Source organism: Peromyscus maniculatus, chromosome 21 (assembly GCF_049852395.1).
Source record: "Peromyscus maniculatus bairdii isolate BWxNUB_F1_BW_parent chromosome 21, HU_Pman_BW_mat_3.1, whole genome shotgun sequence".
NCBI classification, from domain to species: Eukaryota; Metazoa; Chordata; class Mammalia; order Rodentia; family Cricetidae; genus Peromyscus; species Peromyscus maniculatus.
The window spans coordinates 70,471,946-70,493,265 of NC_134872.1; the positions used below are offsets into that span (position 1 = coordinate 70,471,946).

A 21,320-nucleotide genomic window follows, 5' to 3' on the forward strand; every position below is an offset into this window, starting at 1 on the left:
ATACAAGCCTGTGCGGAGGACCTTTTTGGTCCCAGTCACCACACTCTGGCCGTCACTGTGCTCCATGCCAGCCTGCAGATCAAACTGTGGTGCACAGTGCCAGGCCCTGACTGTGGTTTGGAAGACAGAAAAGAGAAAGCTCTTTCTCTTGAGGATGCTTCCCCCGCCATCAGTGCTTGTAGGATGGTCTAATAACAGGGGACCAGTGCTTCTTCTCATTAAATAAACACGCCCTGTCCTCTCTTTGTTCAAATTCCACCACAGTCTTGCACAGCCTTTGGGAAGTGGGAGTGGGGCTTTGTGATGTGTGGAGAGATCTGCAGAGAGATTGGGTGGCCCACAAGCCCACTGAGTGGTCGAGTGGTTTTCAGCTCACGGAGAACCAGTGTGTGCCACATCTGCTTGGGCCCAGGTGTTGTATTTAATCCTTGTGGTGGTTATTGGCTCTGACTCTCATTGAGGAAGGGTAATTTTCCCTGGCTTATGAAGCTGGTTATTTCTAGAACTTGAATTTTGATATTCTTTGTTTCCAAAGCCCTTATTTTCCTGAATTGTGCGTGTTACTTCATAGATTTCAAGTTTTGGGACGTATTTGGAGATGCTTAATACAATCTTTTACAATCTTCTGTTAGTTTCGTGTGCCCTCAAACTGATTTCTACTGCCTGAAGGAACTAAGGATCCTCCTTGTTTTAACTGTGACAGAGTGTGAGGCGGTAGAAACCGCACTGTGTGTTAGTTCAAAAACCAGAAAGGATGATATGTCCAGTGCACTGTGAGTGATGAGAAAGGAACTGTGCTGTAAGCTTGTTAGCTTCTTCACTTTAGAACTTCAGGCACTTTGTCTGTGGGGGACGTTGCTGTGACATGGTTGGCTCTAGGCATATTCACTTAGATGCACACAGCACATCTGGAATGTTAATTTTTGTACTATGGTTTTTTTGGCCATGTCAGCATATTTATTGTTTCCACTCAGAAATCTCTTTGATGTACTAAGCCAGGGAGAGGAAATCTCTGGCATGCAAATGCCTAATTACATTAGGCATTTCTGATACTCGTTAATAATTTTGAATGGAAGAAATATGCCAGCAGCTGACATATTAAAATAAATTGTGACCACAGAGTCACTTTTATTATAAAATTAATTTCTTGGGATGAATATGTTTGCTAGTTTTGTTTGATGATTTGTTTTTAAATACTGGAGTTATATAGATACTTAAATTTTCTACAGAGACCCACAATAAGGGTGGTTTAAAAAGATCACAGCGGTAGTTCCACTCATGGGAGTTTAGGGGCGCATGCAGCCCATGCTCTCATCACGGGGACACAGGGCTCACACTGAGACAGAGGCCTGTGCTTTTTAAATGCGTGGAGTGTCTTTGCTGTCCCTTCCCCTTGAATTTGATAAAGTATTTCTGTCATTCTGTCTAGTGGAATAGAGGATCAGTGGCATCCTGTGTTTTCCAGGCTTAGGTCAGGAAAGGTCCGGAAAGCTCCTGTAGTTGGGACCTGTGGCTGAGGTCCCTGAGGCTGCCATTCATTGTCTAGGGAAGTCATGCCACACAGAAACTGTGAGGGCTCTGTTGCCCCCAGTGTCCCTGTGGATAGTGAGTGTCAACTACTCGACATGTGAGTCATAATGCCTGCAGAGGATTTTAGCTCTCGCTGCTGAGCCTTACCAGAGAGGCTCGGACAGCACAGGATAAGCTGTCCTCACTATGCCTTATTTTGAATTTCTGATATACAGGATTTATATTCATAACAATATGGTTGCTTTATACAGTTAAGTTCTGGGGTGTTTTGATACACAGCGGTAGTAACTGGAGGAACCCAAGACCCCTCATACTGCTTTGTCCCCACATGGTTCTTGGATGTACTGCGTGCCAGCCGTCCTGGGTGAGAGTACAGGCAAGGAACTGTCCTTCCCTGTGAATACGGTTCTCTGAAATCATACTATCACTTTTGTTCACATCATGGGAGTCAGAACTCAGGCAGAGCATGTCTGCTCAAGGAAGGCTGAGAAACATGTGTATGATCCTGCTAACATTCCTTTAGTTGATTAAGAGAATTTGTTTCCTTGAGAGAGGGAAATTGATATGCATGGGTAAAGTGTGTGCTTTCTGTTCCTGTGCTGGCGTGAGAATAGCGAGTTACTTATCTTTGATTTGTAAATGGTGTCTGCCTTTCTCCCAAGCTTTCAGAGGCAGACTTGCTGGAAAACATCATATTAGGGGTAGGATTACAGTTGTCTAATGAAAATACTAGTGTGAAATGTAAAACCAAATCATAATGGCTTAAAGGGAACGTTCACCTATATTTTCCTTCACATAAAGTTCAGGGATTGAAGAGATGGCTCAGAGGTTAAGAATGCTTGCTGCTCTTGTGAGGGACCAGAGTTTAGTTCCTAGTGCCTACATCAGGTGGCTCATGACCGCCCATAACTCCCAGTTCCAGGGGATCCAGTACCCTCTTGTGTGCGTGCACGTGTACACACACACACACACACACACACACACACACACACACACACACACACACACACACACAATGCATCTTAAAAGATAGGAAATCCCAGCAGAAGGCACTGCAAAGCCAGCCTGGATAGACGCCCCATCAGGAGTAACCTAGGCTCCTTACAGCTTGCTCTCAGCGGCCGCCTGTGGCCTACGATAGCTCCATCTCTCAGGCCTGCCTCCTGGCCAGTAGAAAAGAGGAGGGAGGAAAGCAGGAGAAGGAAAGGTTCTAGAAGCTGCCACACAGTGCTTCTCCTTGGATTTCCTTTGCTCGACTGTTGTCATTTGGCCATACCTCCCTGACAGCATGGCCTAAGTGTGTGCTTTTTATTTTCGCCCGTGTCCCATGAGAGTGAGCATTTCTGTCCTGAGGACTGGCAGAGTGCACAGCCAGCGGTGCCGCACTATTGCTTTGAAGACAGTTCAGTTTTGTCTTTTGTTTGTTTGTTTGTTTTTTCCAACCTCTGCTACATTACATGTTGCACCTTAAGCAAAAACAACAACAAAACCCAGAAATTACATGTAGGTTTAAGAAAGTAATTTCTATGTATGTTAACATAAGCTCCACTTTTGTAATTATTATAAGCTCCTGGGGTTGTAAGAAACACTTGCTGTTTGCTGGCAGAGACCCACTGCTATGTACAGGTACCCAGTGTCTGAGCTTCAGCGCTCAGCCTCTCTCCCGGGCAATAGCAGTTCCTTTTCTGGTACATGCATAGTAGGGCCATCTGCTGCTGTTGCCTGTTGGGGGATCTGCTTTTCTAAAAGTACACACAGGTTGGATCCCTGAAGTGTTTTTATTCCTCACTTTACAGCTGAGCTGGCCCGTGGCAAATGTTGCCTTCCTGGAGGAGCTGGGGTTTGCTGTGATGCATGGGTTTGTTCTGTGTCATGCCAATTCTTGTAGAACTCGAGTCTCTCGATAAAAGGTATGACTCTTCTTTGTGTACCACCAGCTTTTCTGCCCTGCACTGAAAGGTTTCACTGATGACCTTAGAAATGTGCAGGAATGTTTCCTTTGGTTTTTCTAGAGGAGTCTCAGCCTCTGGTTGGCATAGAGAAAACATACTGAAATGGTACGGCAGCCTATGAGGTGAATTGAGGTCTTCGTGGTTGTTCTATGTCTCTGGGCTGGACATGCGTGGTTCCTCCTAGTGGCCTGCTCTCCTCCTTTCTTCAGGCACCAGGGGGAGGAGGAATGTGGCTTCTGTGGCTGTGCCTTTCTGATTAAAGTCGAGGTACTTCTGCCTCCCGTGGTCTTCATCCCATTCTGCCTTTCAGTACCCTTGGCTGACTTCTGCCTCATTTCTTCCTGGTCCACTGGTTCTCAAGACAGCACCCAGTAAACTTGGAGCAGTATAGTTTGGATATTCGATTTTCCTTGTGTGAGCGTTCACATACTCGGTCCCCAGCGGGTGGCACTGTTTTGCAAGATAGTGGAACCTTTGGAATTCAGGCCTCCTTGGAGAAAGTGGGTTGCTGGGCTTGGCCTTCACGTTTACAGTCCAGCCCTGCTTCCTGGTCCATCTTTGTGAGAGTAGGGGGCTACCTCACTTTCCTGACTCCACGGGGGAGAACCACTCCTGCCAACCCATCATGGTGGACTACTCCTGAAATAGATGAGTCGGAATGAACCCGTCTCCTGAGCTGTCTCTTGTCCAGTGTGTAGTCACAGCAATAAGAAAATTAACCGCTACAGGCCCATTCTGAGTCACTTTACCTTAGTCTGACTTGGAGGCTCCTTTGCACTTGAACCAGGTAACCTCCTCGGTGGCCTGCGCTTGCTCCAGAACCCATTTCCGGTTATGAAGACCCGTCTGGCAGATGCCTCAGACAGACTCACAGGGAATTCTGTGTTTCAGTCTGTACCAGGCAGAACCAGGCACCTGACCACTTGCCTGGGGTACCAAATAGGAAGCCGAGTCAAGCGCTCTCGCCTGCCATTCACGCAGCGTGCTGGGGGCCAACGCCTTTATCTCTTTATCTTCTTTCTTCAGATCCTTTGCTGCTCTCTGCAAGCACCATGGCTCTTCTGTCACAACAGGACAGGCTGTCTTTTTAGACCTAGAGGAGAGGTTCATCAGGGCCCTCAGAGGCAGTGAGGGGAGGCAGGAGTGAAAAACACTTTGGGAAATTCTCCCACAGCACAGCTGCACAGTCTTGCTGAATAATTCTGTTTTGAAATCATAAATAATTACACCATCTTCTGTGACATTTCTTTTTTCTTTTCTTTTCTTTTTTTCTTTCTTTTCTTTCTTTTTTTTGATTTTTTTGAGACAGGGTTTCTCTGTTTAGCTTTGCGCCTTTCCTGGATCTCGCTCTGTAGACCAGGCTGGCCTCGAACTCACAAAGATCCGCCTGCCTCTCAAGTGCTGGGATTAAAGGGGTGCACCACCACCACATGGCAACATTTCTTTCTTTTTTCTTTTTTCTCTTTCTCTTTTGGTTCCCCCCCCACCCCAGACGGGCTTTCTCTGTGTAGTTTTGGAGCCTGTCCTGGAACTCGCTCTGTAGACCAGGCTGGCCTCAAACTCACAGAGATCTGCCTGGCTCTGTTTCCCGAGTGCTGGGATTAAAGGTGTGCGTCGCCGCCGCCCGGCTCTTCTGTGACATTTCTATAATTTCCTTTTCATGTAGTTATACTGAAAGCCAAAGGCAATACGTAAACGCAGTTCAGAATATCATTATGTGTACTTTAAGGTGAGCCAAAGTGTTTATCTTTTTGAGCTTTGTATCTCTGCAGTCAGTTTCCTGCTGGTATTGTTTAGTAAGAAAAAGATGGATGATCCATAGACCTGTGTTCACCCGCTAGGTGATAAATAAATTGTTCTCAATTACAAGTCCCTCATCATCCTCATCTTTACAGGTCAAAAGTCCACATGATCAGAAAGCTGGGTGATTATGGGATGTCCTGTGACTTGCTGATGCTGGCTTCCCATTTCCTGTCATGCTCATTCCATTTGTGTGCGATCCTGCTGTTCCCTCCCCTTCGGTGTACAGCTCCTCCCGTGTGCCCCTCAGGCTGTCCTGGTACTCAGGATTGTCTTGTCAGTCTTCTCCGGGTCCCCTTACACAGCCTTCAAGAGAGCCCCACCTGGCATCTCTCTCAGGCCTGAAAGGCCATGTGGTGGGTCTATAGCACTTTTATATGCTTAGTGATTCTCTGTAGCTCTGGAACGTATTTAGGAATAGGAAAGAACAGCATTGCATGGTACTACTATACTCTAATGAAATAGAAAGGATTTTTTTCCCCCAACTGTTTTGACTTTAGTCTTATTTCCTGTCTTATCTTTTTCTGGTTCTGAAAAGCATTTCTCCTCTAAGTAACTTGCAAGTAGCTGAAATTATTCAAAGTTTATGAAATAAAGAACATACGTTTTAATTTAAATACTTCTTCCATAGCTAGTTCTAGGAGTAATCTTTATATTTAGGAAATTTATCTTAGAAGTATGAAATCATTTCTTTGATCATACTCAAATATTCATGGCCCAGTGCATCTTTTAAATTAAAATTTGAATTTGTTTGAATTAAAATCTAGCAAATGGTCCTTTTTATTTAGGTAGTCATGGCTTTTGGATCTTTGGGGAAATTATCTTTTGGTATTGTACTTACGCCATTTCGGATTTCAGTGTGTGTGTGTGTGTGTGTGTGTGTGTGTGTGTGTGTGTGTGTGTATGGCCAGTGGTTGTTCACAGTTCACATCATGTGGGAAGAAGCATGGTCCATGTTCAGATCAGGTGACCCTAGTAGGAGGTGCAAACGGCAAATGAAGGAGACTTTTAGAAGAGTCGGTTTCACGGGCCACATCTACAGAAATTAAGATGGTGTAGGAAGTTGTCCCGGGTCGGATAGAAACCCTCCATCACTGTGAGGTCAGGGTGTTTCGTCTACCCTTTTTAAAAGGTCAGCATTTACAGACAGGTTGCATGGTTCTCATACTGAATTCTTTCATCGTTCCTTTCTCGTTCCTCGTGCTGAGGTAAGCAGGCATCCTGTTGGACTGGCCGTGTCCTCAGCAGTGGGGTTGGGTGACTCAGGTCATGTGAACAGAGTGCCCTGGCGCAGCCGGTTGCCATGCTTCTTGCAGCTGCTCTTCTGTTACCGTAGCTGGGCAACCAGACTTCTGTCTTCCCCGTTAGTGGCAGTTGTGACGAGTGTCTGGCTTGTGAGTGTGTGTACCTGGCACCTGTGCTGTTCTTGCTTTCTCATTTTCATAGTTATCCTCTTTGTGTGTGTGTGTGTGTGTGTGTGTGTGTTTCTGCTAGAGGAATTTGGTAAACGTAATGGAAATGAGTTGCTGGAGGTCCTGTTGATCTATTTTCATGTGATCAGTAGAGTACTTTGAGTTAGCTGAAGCCCTCATAGATGCTTCTGACGTTGTCATGGCCTGGGTTAGATGCGTGCGTTCCAGCCCATCAGATCGCATGAGGAGGGAATTTCACTGCATGCCAAGCCATCTCTTAGGCTGTAGCGCCCATTTTTCAAGTCTTGTCATGCAAATTATGGCTTTTAGATCTCTCTCCTGTTGGACTGAGCAAGATGTGTGATTTATTCTCTGCATGGCCAGTGCTTAGCACTTGGCTTAGTTAGTTCTCAGCATATGTCTTGATGAATCAGTGGCATGCTGCCGTCTTAAAAAGATGGGCTTGTTTCAAAGAACAATGATGAGGGGTTGGAGAGAAGGTACCATCAGTAAAGTACCTCCCCAATACGCAAATTAAAAACCTGGCCAAGTCAGCACGTGTGTATAAAACTCCAGTGTTGGGGAGGCAGAGACAGGAAGACCCCCGAGGCTTGTTGGTTAGCCATTCTAGCAGAATTGATGAGTTCCTGGTTCAGCGAGAGACCCTGTATCAGAAAAATAAGGTGGAAAGCAACCAAAGAAATGAACTAACATTGACCTCTGACCTCCACATGATTGCATATATACATGTGCATACACATATGCCCACACCCACACAAACATCTAAGCCCATACATCCATAAAACTGTTTAATCCTTACATGTATATATAAATCTAAGCTTCCATAGGATTTGCAGTCTGAGCCATTATTAACTTACAAAGGTTTTTATGTGAAAACACAGACTGAGCTTATATGGTTTTGGAGATTTGCATTGAGGTTTTCAATCATTAGATGTCAGACATAAAATTAGATGAATTTTAAAACTGCAAGTAGACAAGATCAGCATTCTCTAGAACAGTGGTTTTCAGCCTTCCTAATGCTGCAACCTTTTAATGCAGTTCCTCATGTTGTGGTGACCCCCCCCCCATAAATGTATTTACGTTGCTACTTCATAACTGTAATTTTGCTAGTGTTATGGATTGTAATGTAAATATCTGATATACAGGATATCTCATGTGACCCCTGTGAAAGGGTCGTTCAGTCCTCAAAGGGGATGCGACCCATAGGTTGAGAACTACTGCTTTAAAGCATTAGCTGTGTAGACAGTTGACTTTAGCTTAAACTCTCTAGAGGGTGAATGTACAGGGAAGTCCTGTGACTGATCAGAGCTCTGTTTTCATCTCATACTTTGGGTCAGAGTTGGTTGGGAGAATGAGTCTCAGGATGGACATAGAAGATCTCTTTTCCCAAGAGGAAGTGCGCCCCCGAAAGATGTCCCCCCGGCACCTGGCACCTCTCTAACTAGTCTGTGCGCCTTTTCCCATCAGTGCTCATGGGTGAGTGCAGTAATGGAGGTAATGCTGGGACAGGGCTCTGGGATAGGGCTGTCAGGTGAGCTCGGGTGTGGCCTCTGTGGCACAGGGGCATGCCTGGTGATTCTGCAAGTAGGCAGTTGTCTGTGCCAGCTACAAACTGCATTTACATAAGAAATGTGGGGTGGGAGGCTTTCCTTAGGAAGCAAGCCCAGGCCCATCACTTTTTCCAGTGGTTCAGATAGATGTCTTTGGTGTTCCCACCCTTGCATCCTTGCTGATGACTCACTCTGTGGCTGCCTTTGTGTTTATTGGAGTGAAAAGTGCTATACGTATGACTCATGGTTGTAACCTCCGCTGCCTTGAGAACTTTGTCACAACCTGGTGACAAGAGGCCACGACAGTTTGAAAGGATTTGTTAGGAATCCCATGTCAGTGTGCCTTATGAAAAATGAAAATCTATTAGATGAGTGAGTGGTAGACCACGAACTGAAGCATATTAGGACTTACTCTTTTGGCTCTTTTGACAAATTCATGATACCCGTTAGTACCAGGAAAGACAAAGTATCCTCAGGGGAGTCAGGGGAGAGTATGGCTGTGCAGGCTTGGGCTGCACCAGAACCAAGAGCTCTCGGTTTCTCTCTGACTTGCACTCCCGTCTGGAGCTGAGTGAAGAATCGCTCGGGATCATTTCCTGCTTTCCGTATTCAGCTTGGTGAAAGATGGATTCCTTCCCAGGCAGAAGGTTTTGTTTTTCTTCTTCTCTGGAATTGGTGTAGTAAAGAATTAAAGCACTCCCCTGTCCATCCTGGTTTCTCCACGTTACACGCGTGGGCGTTGCCTTGTTCCTGAACAGTGGGAACGGCAGTGGAGACTCGTGGTATCCCCCAGCTCCCCTGCTTTCTCACTGACAGAAACCTCTGGCCAGACTTAGTTCTTGGAAAGTTAGGTTTTGGTTTTTTAATTGGTAGCAATGAAGATTGGTAAGTATAGTCGTAGGCTTACTGGTGGCAATGTGAAATTCTGCAGAGCATGGCACTTTGTGGTGCCCGGAGCCTGATCGGCGAGCTCTGTCCTGCCGAGGTGTACTGGAGTCCTGGTGTTCATGTTGTGTGTGATTTCCTGGGTTTTACCCTGTAGTCTCTTACGTCATTTGAATTTTAGAGCAAACTGTGTGAGCCAATGTTAGTATAACACAGATAAAGAGTCGTAAACATGCTCTGTCCTTAACATGGGCTGGGATGGCAAAGAGATCTTGTGTGATTGTTAAGTGGAGCAATGTAACAATAATTAGAAGTCCCTTTGTGCTCGTATGTTTATAGTTTGCCCTGGTAGGAGAAGGTAGATTAAAGAGCAGATTCCTGGAGTTTTGTATTAATGTTTTGGTCAATCATAAGAACAGATATGAACTGGTAAATCCCTCTTCAGAACAGAGCCTAATACCTCTGTTCCGGCTTCTAGTACTGTGGGGCCAGAACTGCGCCGACAGGAAAGCATGTGTTCTGATCATCAGTCCGGGAGAGGGCAAACACAAAAGCATTTGTAGAGAGAGCTTTAGGCTTCTGTTCAGCATCTCAGCTTACACAGCACATTCTAGGTCCTGTTTCGGGATTCCTCACAAAGGCCTGTGCAACCATACTGTATTTTAGTATGTGGTAACCAAACTTCAAACAAGGAAACCCTTCAAGCAGGGTAATGTCTGCACATGTTCTCAGTTCCAGACTCTCTCTGCAGAGGCCTTCTGCAGCTTTGTACCCCTGACGGTTAGCCTTTCTCTTGTCAGCTACTCCTGCTGTCTGCTGCTCTGTGCAAGCCTTCTTCTCCTCCCTCTCCAGCCCGCTCCTCATGCCGCCCCGCCTTTAAACCTGAACAGGGCACTGGGGCCTGGTCTTGGTCTTTTTCCTGTGTCTTCTATGCAGTCTGCTAGGCTGTTCAATACATGAGTGAGTAAAGGAGCTTCCCACCCTTTCCTCCCAGTTAGTATCAGTAATGATGCAGAAACGTCTTTCTTATAAAAGCGTCACTGACTGCAGAGATACTTGGAATGAGACATGAGTGTCAGCATACCAGCACCCTCTTTGCACCTTCCACATCTTCTGATAACTTTATTACATGCCTTCTGTAGATACGTGCATCTCAACATTGATTAGTTTTCATTTTGTCTCTGTCTTGGAAATCTTTCTTCATGTCAGTATGTGCCAGTTTTTAAAACTGAAGTTTCAAAGCATGAGTGAATTATGACTCATTTGTCTGGTCTCCTATTCATTAAAACGGTTTCAAATGTTAGGCCACAGTGAACATCCTTGTGAGGCAGTCACACACTATACACAAGCATTTCATTACCAGTTCCTGCAGGTAGAATTGTTGATTCAGAAAGTATATTCATTTAAGTATATGATACAAACTACCAAATTACCCTGCTAAATGCTATAATCTACCTATCTATATGATAGTAGGGTAAGCATTACCCATTTCTCTGCATTTGCTGTTAATCATTCTCATAAATTTATGACAGCATAAAGTTTACTTATTTATCTGTATGTCTTTCTATTTATTTTGGCCTGGTGTGTTGGCACACACTGGTAACCCAAGCAGTCCAGACAAGGAGGCAAGAGGATGAGTAGTTCAAGGCCAGCCTGGGCTACTTGAGACCCTCCATTTCAAAGAAAACAAAATTTAAAAAAAGAAAAGAAAATGATCATTATATTCATTTTTGAGTAGCAGAGTACTTGACTATGTCCCCATATCTTTATTGGAAGGATCCTCTGACCTGTATCCACATGCCATTTGTCTAGGGAAATGACCTCTATCCCCACACGCCTTTTGTCCAGGAAGATGGCCTCTTTTCCTTTTGGAAAAGGAAAGACACAGTAAAGTGCTGTGTTCCGGGCATGCACTTTGAACTCTCAGTGGCAGCCATCACCATTTATCCTGTGCAGTCTGATGAGGATGGAGTTAGATAGCATCTGAGGATGTTCAGAACATCCCAGCAGGAGTAGTCTAGCAATATTGGAGTATCTTTTCATGACCAGATTCGCTGTTCCCTATTGTTGAAAATAAGTATGAGTGATCATTTTTACTTATTTTGGAGTTACTGTTTGTATAGCTTCTGTTTGGGAAAGTCGTTTTGATGTGTCACATAAGCATGGAGGTGCTGATGATCTCTCGTGTGTTCAGAACAAGGGTTCTCACTTCTTGATATTATTTATTCATGCTTAGAAGTGAGGTTCTGAGAAACAGAATTCCATGTTTTCTTGAGTTGTAAGGTTAGGGCTTCTGTTGTTTGACCAAGAAAAAAGTAAGCTTTAGGATCAAACTTAAGATCTCCCTCAGGCCTCTCCTTTTCTCTCCCTTCTTTTCTTCTCTCCTTCCTCCCCCCTCCCGCCCTCCCTCTCTCCCTTTCTCCCTCCTTTCTGCTCCCTTCCTTCCTTCCTCTGTTCTATCCCACTGGTTGGCTTCAGACTGGTAAATCGTAGGTGTGCACTGGTTCTGCAGCTTTAAAGTTTACAGTATCTCCTCACTCAGAGACTTGCTTTGAAATTCAAGTGAATACATACAGAAATTCTTGATGGTGACATTTCTCCCTGAAGAGTATGTCTGGCCTGTACAGGCGAGCTTTCCAAATCTCATGTGTGTAGCAAGGGTGAGGTGTGCCAGCTGGGTGTTGCTTTTGACTCTAAGGGAATCCTGCTTGCCAGGTTAGAAAGCAGTATTCAGTTGCTTCTGTTGCAAAACCGAACAACCTCTTAGTTGCCTCACTGTCCCCTCTGAAAGAGTAAAAGAGGGGTGGGGGGCGGGGAGAAGACCGAGGACTCTGTCTTTAAAGAGACTTCTGATTGCTCCCTTCAGGAGAGAAGCAGGCAATTTAGCCTGTTTGCAATCACAGTTGCACAGTCCTCTGGCTTGCTAATGTTTGTTTAAAAGGGGGTGTTGACTAGTTTCCGCTGCAAGGAGGAGTGTCTAGTCAGAGCTTTCCTTTCTGCGGAGAAAGTTAGCAGCGCCCCGACACATCACACTTGGAACGAGAGTGTCCAGGACCCGTCTGCACCGATTCCCCCAGAATGATGGGGCAGCTTATGAAAAGTGGTCAGGACTGGAGCGCCCAGCTGGTGGGACTGATGTGCTGTATGGGTTAGTACAGTCGCCCCGCCACGCCTCTCGCATATTCTGGAACCTGGAAAGGAAAGTTGTGCTACCAGCTTTGGCTTGCAGGGCAGAGCTGGCGACGGTGGAGTGCCTTGAGGCATCCGGGTAGACTCTGGACCACCTTTCGCTTGCCTAGGAGGACTTTGCTTCGTATGGTTTCACATAGGATAAGTCTTTATGTAGCACTGACATTTGCTGTGTGCGGCGCTAAGTACTTTTAACTTTGATTGCTCTTTCCTGGGAAATGTGAACAGGGTGAGCTGTAATAACTGCTCTTTATGTGATTTTTTTCTTAAATTCTATTATTATTATTTGTATTCAAGTGTTTTTGTATATTTTCAGCTACTTTCTACTTCATAAGTTGAGCATAAATGTATGTTTTCATTTAAGGCTGATTGTAAATAAGATAATTTTAACTAGAGGAATGCTATAAAACTTGATTTAGAGTACTAACTGGGCAGTGCATAAAACCGACAGATCTGGCTAATACATAGGAATGATGGCCCTCCTCTTTGTTGTCATGGCAACAGTGCCCTAAATATAAATCTCAGTGTTAAGCATCCCTGACTAAAACGAGGAAAATCACCATGAGACTTGTAATTGGAAAATTAGATGGTGTAATCCGGCATACTCCCTTTTAAAATGATTCCCTTTTGAAATAATGCATAAGGGGGTAAAATTGCCCGTTCTTCCCAGGCTTAAGTTCTTCACTGACTGCAGGGTAGTTACTGTCTTGAAGAAAGCTGCTGCAGGGCCTTTCTAGGTGAGGGTCTCCTGGGTACGGCAAGGCGCATCTAGGTTCACCATGACTTAAGACAAGGTTTGGGCTGCTGTCATTAGAGGATGGCCGCAGAATCCAGGTGGTACACATCACCAGGTGAGCTTTGGTCTTTCACGCTCTCCCGTGCGTTTCATTGTGGATCATAGTTCCTGGAGTTTTTAGCATCACCTCGGTCTCCAATGGTACTTCGGAGCCTGCCCATCAACCATGCAGCACTTAGGGTCAGCCCCTGGTGACGGTGATAGTCTCTAAGTAAAGTGCTTTGTTAAACTACCTTTCCGGGTAGACCATTTGTGTAAGAAGTCAGCCAGTCCAGTTTTAGGACCTAGGTTCTTCCTGTTCATGCTTCTTAACCTGTATGCTTGGTATTTGCTTAATTTAGAAAACTAGACATCCCATTTTGGTCACCATTCATACCCAAGAGAACAAGAGTTTAACATGAAACACATAGCACATTGACTTTAATGATATTGTAGGAGTTCCTATTGTTATGTGAAGATTAGGTAAATCAATACAGTTTAGAGGAGAGCTACAGGAATTCCTTAAGTTTTCATTTTGTAATGTAATATGGAAGCTTCCTTTTCTTGAACCTTGGACTTTTTGTAGTGCTCAAGTTTAAAGCCAGGGTCTTGCTCCACTGAGCTACACTCCCAGCCCCAGATTTTTTTTTTAAAGGCATTTAAAAACAGTTTTCTAGAGGGCTTACTATTAGGGTCCCCGGCTGCTAGTTGGACGGGATGATCTGAACGTCATGTCCGCTGTTCTCTTGCTGCTGGGGGCTGAGAGAGCACAGCAGATCCTGTGATGTGGGAGCTGCTCTGCCGTGCAGGGCCTCCACAGTTCGTGATTTGTCCATCGTTCACTTTGCCTGCAGGACCCCCTCTCCCAAGCGCGTTGTCTGTGCTGGTGCTGGGGCGAGGCCTTGGCTTCCATTTGAAAGGTACCAGCACCTTGGGGTAGCGTGAGCACAGGAGGATATCCTTCCAATACCCCATTTTTGTTTATCTCTAAGACTTGAAGTTTCCTGTGCATGGGTCATACCAACCTTACTTTATGTTTCCTTTTTTATCTTCCAGATGAGCGGGACAAAGTTCAAAAGAAAACCTTCACGAAATGGATAAATCAGCACCTCATGAAGGTGAGTTACTCGCTCACAGCCCGGAGCTGATTTTCACTGGGCAGAGCTGTGGGTGTCACACACTGCTAACATGTGCCCACGGCACCTGGCATCTGAGGCACTTGTGCTGTCTGGGCTGTGACTTGTAGGTGATGATGGTGGAGGTGGAAAGGTACATATCCCCAGTGACAGCGTATTTCGTGACATTAGTAAAACCTCTTATTTTTAGGTGCAAGAAAAAAAAATTAGCAGTTCAAGGAATCTTTCATATCACTTATTTGGATTGGGAATGCTGCATTCTGGAACAAATTGTCTCTTTCAGGACTCCAGTTCTGGAATCAGACTCTTTTGGATAGTAGGGGTCAGGTGAGAAGGAAATTGGATTGTGAAGAGAAGTTGGGAATCATTTTCTTTGTGCCTCGACATGGTATCTTTATTGTTCTGAGAAGTAGCTGTGATACTTAGATTAATATTATTTGTGAGCTATGTGTCACCTTGAGACTTTGATAGACACTCTAGAAAAGCACACAGGATTTTCCTTATTATTTACAGAGTTGTTGAGTTCCTCTGAAGCTTATGTGCTTTCAGAATTAACTGTTGGTCACTTTTTCCCCTATTTTTCTAAGGACCTCTGGAATGTCAATAGGAAACTCTTCTGAGTGGGAAGAGTTTTACCATTTAAACTATCATACAGTGTACCAGAGGCAACAACAGTATAAAAAGTCATTTTAGCTAGACGCGGTGGTGCTCACCTTTGAGCCCAGCACTCGTGAATTTGTGTGTGCTGACAGAGGCAGGCAGATCTCTATAAATTCCAAGGCACCTTCCTGTATGTTGTGAGTTCCAGGCCAGCTAGGGCTATATAGTGGAACCCTGTTTTTGTTGTTGTTTGTTTGTTTGTTTTAAAGGAATTTTAATTTCAGTGACATATCTGAATTATCTGAGAGATTTGCTAGTCACTGCCTCCTCTCCCAGTACCCAGCAGCACCCTGTGTCTGATGATCGTTTTCAGAGCGAGCACATCACTCACTCTGTAGTTGGGAGTCATCTTGGTAGGGAACCTGCTGTGTTGACAAGAGGTAGAGGTGGAGACCTGCTTTATGATACTTTTGTGAGGAAATGCATCACGGGCTCGTGAAAGAGACCAGGAGCTTTATCTGCCATCTGCCAAGGTTTCGGCTCATCCTGTGTGTGTACCAGGCACTAAGTTTGTGTGGAATCTTTTCCATAGGACAGGGCGGGGATGGGCTGCAATCAGTCAGGTGTGGAGTATGGAACTTTTGAGCTTAAGCTCCAAGAGGATTTCTGTCTTAGTTACTTTTTTGTTGGCTGTGACAAGACCCTATGACCAAGGCAACATGTAAAAGAAAGCCTTTATGTTGGAGCTTAGGGTTTCAGAGGCTTAGGTCCATGACCATCATAGCAGGGAGCCTGGGAGCAGGCAGGCAGGCATGGTGCTGGAGTAGTAGCTGAAAGCTTGCATCCTGAGACAGCCATGAGGCAGAGAGAGAGAGAGAGAGAGAGAGAGAGAGAGAGAGAGAGAGAGAGAGAGAGAGAGAGATTGATTGATTGATTCTCGGAGTCTTTTGAAACCTCAAAACCTGCTGCAGTGACATACCTCCTCCAACAAGGCCACATCTCCTAATCCTTCCCAAACAGTTCCACCAACTGGGAACCAAGCATTCAAACATATGAGTCTGTGGGGCCATTCTCATCCAAGCTACCAGTTTCCATCGCAGAGCAGTTGCCATGGAAGCTGCTCTCCATAGGTGTGGTGATCTGGGGATGGATAAGGGAGTAGGGCATAGAAGGTTTCCCCAGATCTTCTGGAACACAGAGAGCTATAGGAGATATTCCATGTTGATAATCAGGTCACACCAATGTCGGAGAGAAGTACAAACATTTGACTATCCTGGGGACCAAAGCCTGGCACCAGACAGGTCATTCTGGGGAGCTCATGTGTGCCAGGCCTGCTGCACTGGGGCTACACATCATACAGATGAGCACTCATCATAAGCTAGATGATTACATGTAAGAACATTTTGCTAAAAGTATCCAAATATTAGTGAAGTACTTTGTGGACTCATTCTTAAGCCCCATTATTGTGTGTGGCTAGAACATGCATCCTCTGTGTAATCACTGTATGTATTAAATCATTCACTCCTGCAGAGAGCCCCGCAATGTGGCTTAGTCTCCTGATTTCACATACATAACCTTTAGAATTTGATAGATCCCCAGGGCTACCTCCTAGAATATTTAACTTTGGCTAGAATAGTTGACTTTCTTGTATATAGAATGAAAAATCTCAGATTTAAGACTGAATTGTGCTATATATAGTAACACTTGACAAAATAAGTATTTTACATGTAAAGTAAGTAATTTACATATCTGGTAGATTGATGCCTGTTCAGCTGCTTCATGCTGTAAGAGCAGGCTAGTTTATTTAGTGGAGTCCGTTAGAGGTCAGGATTTTTTTTTTTTTTATCTGAGGATCGAACCCAGGGCCTTGCGCTTGCTAGGCAAGTGCTCTACCACCGAGCTAAATCCCCAACCCCGAGGTCAGGGTTTTAAATTAACTCGTGGTTGGGGTAGAGTTCAATGGTTGAGTGCTTGTTGAGACCTTGGGCTCCAGCTCAAGCTCACAAAGAAAACAAAATTAAATTGAAATGATCTCCTGTTTAATGTAGAGTCACACTGGGGAGGTGGGAAGCTGGAATGTGGCCTTGGCTGACTCTCACCACCAACTGGTTTTTGAGCAGCCCACGCTGGGCTGTTCTTAGAGTCCTGAGAACTATGAACTGAGGCTGCGGATGTCAAACTCCAACCTCAAGACAAGCCCCCACCCACACACCCACCCACACATACACACATATACTTTTATTTCTCTCTAAAGGTCACATCATTATCCTGAAGTGAAGAAAAAGAAATAACCACAAACATTCGGGCCCGCTAAGTAGAGGCAGTTTGTCTCTACCACCTTGTCTGGATTTCACCTAAGCTTGGATGAGAGGAGAGCTGTGCTGGGTGGTGAACCTGTTCCTGTCATTGGAATGAGTGCTGCTTGAAGTGGCTGTGCCATCATAATTTAGTTAGGAGGAGCTATAGAGCAAGTGTATGGTTTTGGTTAGAAAGCCATGTTGATATTGGGGGACTAGTCCTCTGCTGACTTTCTTCTTTCTTCACTGCACATGTTGGATAATCTCAGGGTAGGACTGGAGTGGGGGCTGGGAGGCCCTGTATTGTTCTTGCTTTCTTCAGCCCTCTTAAATTAATGAAAAGTATACCTTGGAGAAGATTTTATAAAAATCAAATCATGCTATTTAAGGGTTAAGGAAAAGGGCAAATATTAAAAATGAGATGATAGAAATTAACTGGCATGGTCAGTCTTCAGAAGCTTGTGATACTGTGAAAGTAAGCGTCATGGAGCTTTACTTGATAATGCCTGTTACTATTGCATCCATATGTGAGACTTCTTTTCCTTATGATATTTGATGAGGATTTAAAATGTTTTCTGAAGAAAGTAATTGTAGATGAATGGTCTTGTTAAATAAGAAACACAGAGCCAATGCAGAGATGGAAGTTCAAGAGGTCAGCGCTAAAAACCTTACCCTTCACTGCTGCTGTTGTCCTCTTCAGCAAGAGACCTACTTCCTGTCTGTTTGTCTTTTTTATAGACTTTCTATTCTGCCTTCTCATTGGTTGTAAACCCAACCACATGAACTCCTTGTCACTGACTGTCTGTACAGACCTCCAGGTCTTCTATGGTTGGTATCGAGATTAAAGGCGTGTGTCTCCATGCTGGCTGTATCCGTGAACACACAGAGATCCGCCTAGCTCTGCCTCCTAAAAGCTGGGATTAACGGCATGCACCACCACCGGCCAGTTTCTGCTATGGCTTGCTATTAGCTCTGACCCCCAGGCAACTTTATTTATTAACATACGAATAAAATCACATTTCAGTACAATTAAAATATCACCATAAGTAATTGTCTTAGTCTACTGCTGTGAAGAGACACCATGACCAAGGCGACTCATAAAGCATTTTCTTATAGGGGCATGCTTACAGTTTCAGAATCAGAGTCTATTATAATGATAGAGAATGTGGTTGGTAGCCAGGCATGGTGCTGGAGAAGTGGCTGAGAGCTACATCCTGATCCACAAACAGAGAGAAAAAGATAGAGACAGACAGACAGACAGAGAGGTGGGGAGAGACTGGATCTGGCATGGGATTTTGAATCCTCAAAGCCCACTCCCAGTGTTACACTTCCTCCAATAGGGCCACACCTCCTAATCCTTCTCATCCTTTCAAAGAGTTCATCTTCCTGGTGACTAGGCTTTCAAACACATGAGCCTATGGGGTCCATTCTTATTCAGACCATCACTGTTTTTCTTAGGCTTATTTTTTACATTTACTCAAACTAAAATGATTCTTGTTTAAAGTAAATGGACAGATGAGGTGAAGCTTACTTGCTGGGGAGCAGTGTCTTTGTCCAAATACACTTGAATTTTAGAGGTCTCATGCCTCACTGTATGAATGACCATGTGTGATGCTCACTGACTATTCTGGCAAGAGTGTATCCTTCTGATTCATCATTCTTTCAAACACTTAAAGAACAAAATCTGGTCAGCACATTCCTGTCTACTGTAATTGTTTACCCTGGGAGTAATTATCTGTGTTTTAGCATAATTTAAACTTCAGCTTTGTAACGTGAGTAAAATGGTCGTTCCTGAAAGTACTGTGGCTTTATTTAGCTACATTACCTGGAGGATTGTTTTAAAATGCAAAATTGCTGGCATTCTTTTAAGAATTCGTTTACAGCCTTTTGTCTGTGACCACCCTGTCTAGGGTACTCTGTGTTCTTGTAACCTGGAAGTCGCATATAACTAACTACATGTAATTACTGGTCACATGCAAGTTTGTTTGCTGTGTTGCTATCTAGAAGCTCATAGGACAATAATCTGAGAAACAGCACCAAAGATTCAAGCACCATACAGTTTAGTTCTGCCTATGGAAAGAAGGAATCCGTTCGTTCCCAACATAGCTGTCTCAGAGGTCACATTGCTCTCTTTACATGTGGGCCTGGCCCCAGAAGTAGGACCTGAGCCAGGAGAGAGCAGAAGTGTCTTGGAGGATTGCTTTAAGGGGCAACAGTTCTCAGAAGACTTGTCTCCGTGCTCCATGCGATGTGCTCTCTCTAGGGTCCATGGCCCTGCCAGTTACACGGGAAGTTGTTCCTCAGGATCCACAGTTAAACCGTGTTTATTCTGCTGCAGTACTGTGCGAAGGATGCTTGTTGGAATGCCTTTTTTTTTCCAAATTTTCATTGATTGATACCTAACTGACTGGTTTATTTGGAGAAGAGCCCCTGGATTCCAGGGTTGGACCACACTGTGTGTGTTTGTATGTGCTGGGCTGCTGCGTGGGACACAGGCGAGTGACTGCACATTTTCACCTCCCTTCTCTCATGTCTCTGCAGAGCTGAATCCACTCACACAAGAATGTCCTCTGCCACAGAGAAGTCAGTGATTTTGTGGCTCCACGGAAGCAATCTGTCTACTCTTTGTGTATTGTGTGGTGGAAGGAAGGCCATCTAAACCCCTAAACTGAGAGAGAGAGAGAGAGAGAGAGAGAGAGAGAGAGAGAGAGAGAGAGAGAGAGAGAGAGAGAGAGAAAGTGAGGGGGGTTACCTAGATACAGACAGACAGACAGGCAACGGACAGACAGAAACTGTTTGATCATGTTCTTGAACATTTCAGTTAGGACAGAAATTTTTTTAATCACTGACTTTATAAAGGGCCAGTGAAAATACAGCAACTACACTATTTCGATTCTTAAAATCTACTGATGAGATTTTCTTCAACACCCTTTGTTCCTAAATGCCAACTGCCCCAGACTCACTGACCAGGCAGTTAAAATAGATGAATCACTAGTCCTGGGATGAGGCCTGAAAAATAGTATTTCTAGCAAGTTGCTGAATGTCCATTGCTGACCAAATGCTGCAGCTGCCGGGCTGGGGCCGTGCTTTTAGAACCTGCCGTGGATAAATGGATCAATATGCAAATGGCCGTGTGAGCGTGTGGGTGTGCATGCTTGTTCACGTGTTTGCAAGGGCCAGAGAGCAGTGGTGAGTGTCTCTCTCTTACTTTCTGTCATACTATCCCATCAAGTCTTCATTATGAAAGGTATTGAGAAGCTGCATACATGGACACATTTGGCATATTCATAAATACTTTGATTTAGAAAATGTAGTGATTAGAAATAATAGCTGTATTAGAAATAATATCTAATATATATTAGAAATAATAGCTATATTTTATTGAGTCCCAGGAGTAGCTGGCTATGTGTTGCTTTACCACATTATTATCAATATTAGTCATAGTTTATCTAACGTTGGTTGAGGCCACATGCTAGGGCCAGTTATTTTCATGTCTTACTGTATTTCATTCTCACGACAGTAATTGTGAACACACTGTGATTGCCCTTACCCTTGTATTGCAGATGGTAAACTCATACACATAGAGACCCTATAATTTCCCAAGTAATCCACAGGATGGTGAAAACATAAGGCTAAGAGGTGTGTGTCCAAAGGGCTGGAGAGAAAGTGAAAATTGTAACTTGAGTCTTTTGTTCTTCCTACCATGCTAAATACTTCAGGATAAATTTGGAGTTGAGTGACCAAAGCTAGAAAGAGAAAGATGAATGGAGTCTGGGCAACCTGTTTGCCCTTTAGATGTACATATACTTACATACATGCAAGTAACACTGGTACACTCTACGCAGCCTAAACTTTTGTTAATGTCACATTATTTTGTCTGTTATTGACTCTTGTGTTTTGAGCATATTTTTAAACATTTTATTTATTTATGTGTATGAATAGTCAGTCTGCATGTATGCATTTGTAACACTTGCATGCAATGCCATAAAACGCCTGAAGAGGGCATCACATCTCCTAGAACTGTAGGTACAAATGGTTGTGAGCCTCTGTGTGGATTCTGGGAGCTGAACTTGGGTATTCTTAGCCACTCAGCCACCTCTTTAGCTCCAGTGTGTATTCTTTAAAAAACAATAATGTGAATCATTGGAAGAAAAGTTATATACATCCTGGCTG

At 44.3% G+C, this 21,320-nt stretch overlaps 1 protein-coding gene across 33 annotated transcripts in view; it reads left to right on the forward strand.

Moving 5' to 3' along the window:
- The window catches only part of Dst (dystonin), a 434,856-nt gene that overhangs the window by 178,447 nt on the left and 235,089 nt on the right, over positions 1-21,320 (forward strand). For all 33 annotated transcript variants that reach the window (XM_076558452.1, XM_076558433.1, XM_076558438.1 and 30 more), the window contains one exon: positions 14,171-14,232. In XM_076558452.1, coding sequence (XP_076414567.1) covers positions 14,171-14,232 — 62 coding nt within the window. The remainder of the gene's footprint in view (positions 1-14,170; positions 14,233-21,320) is intronic.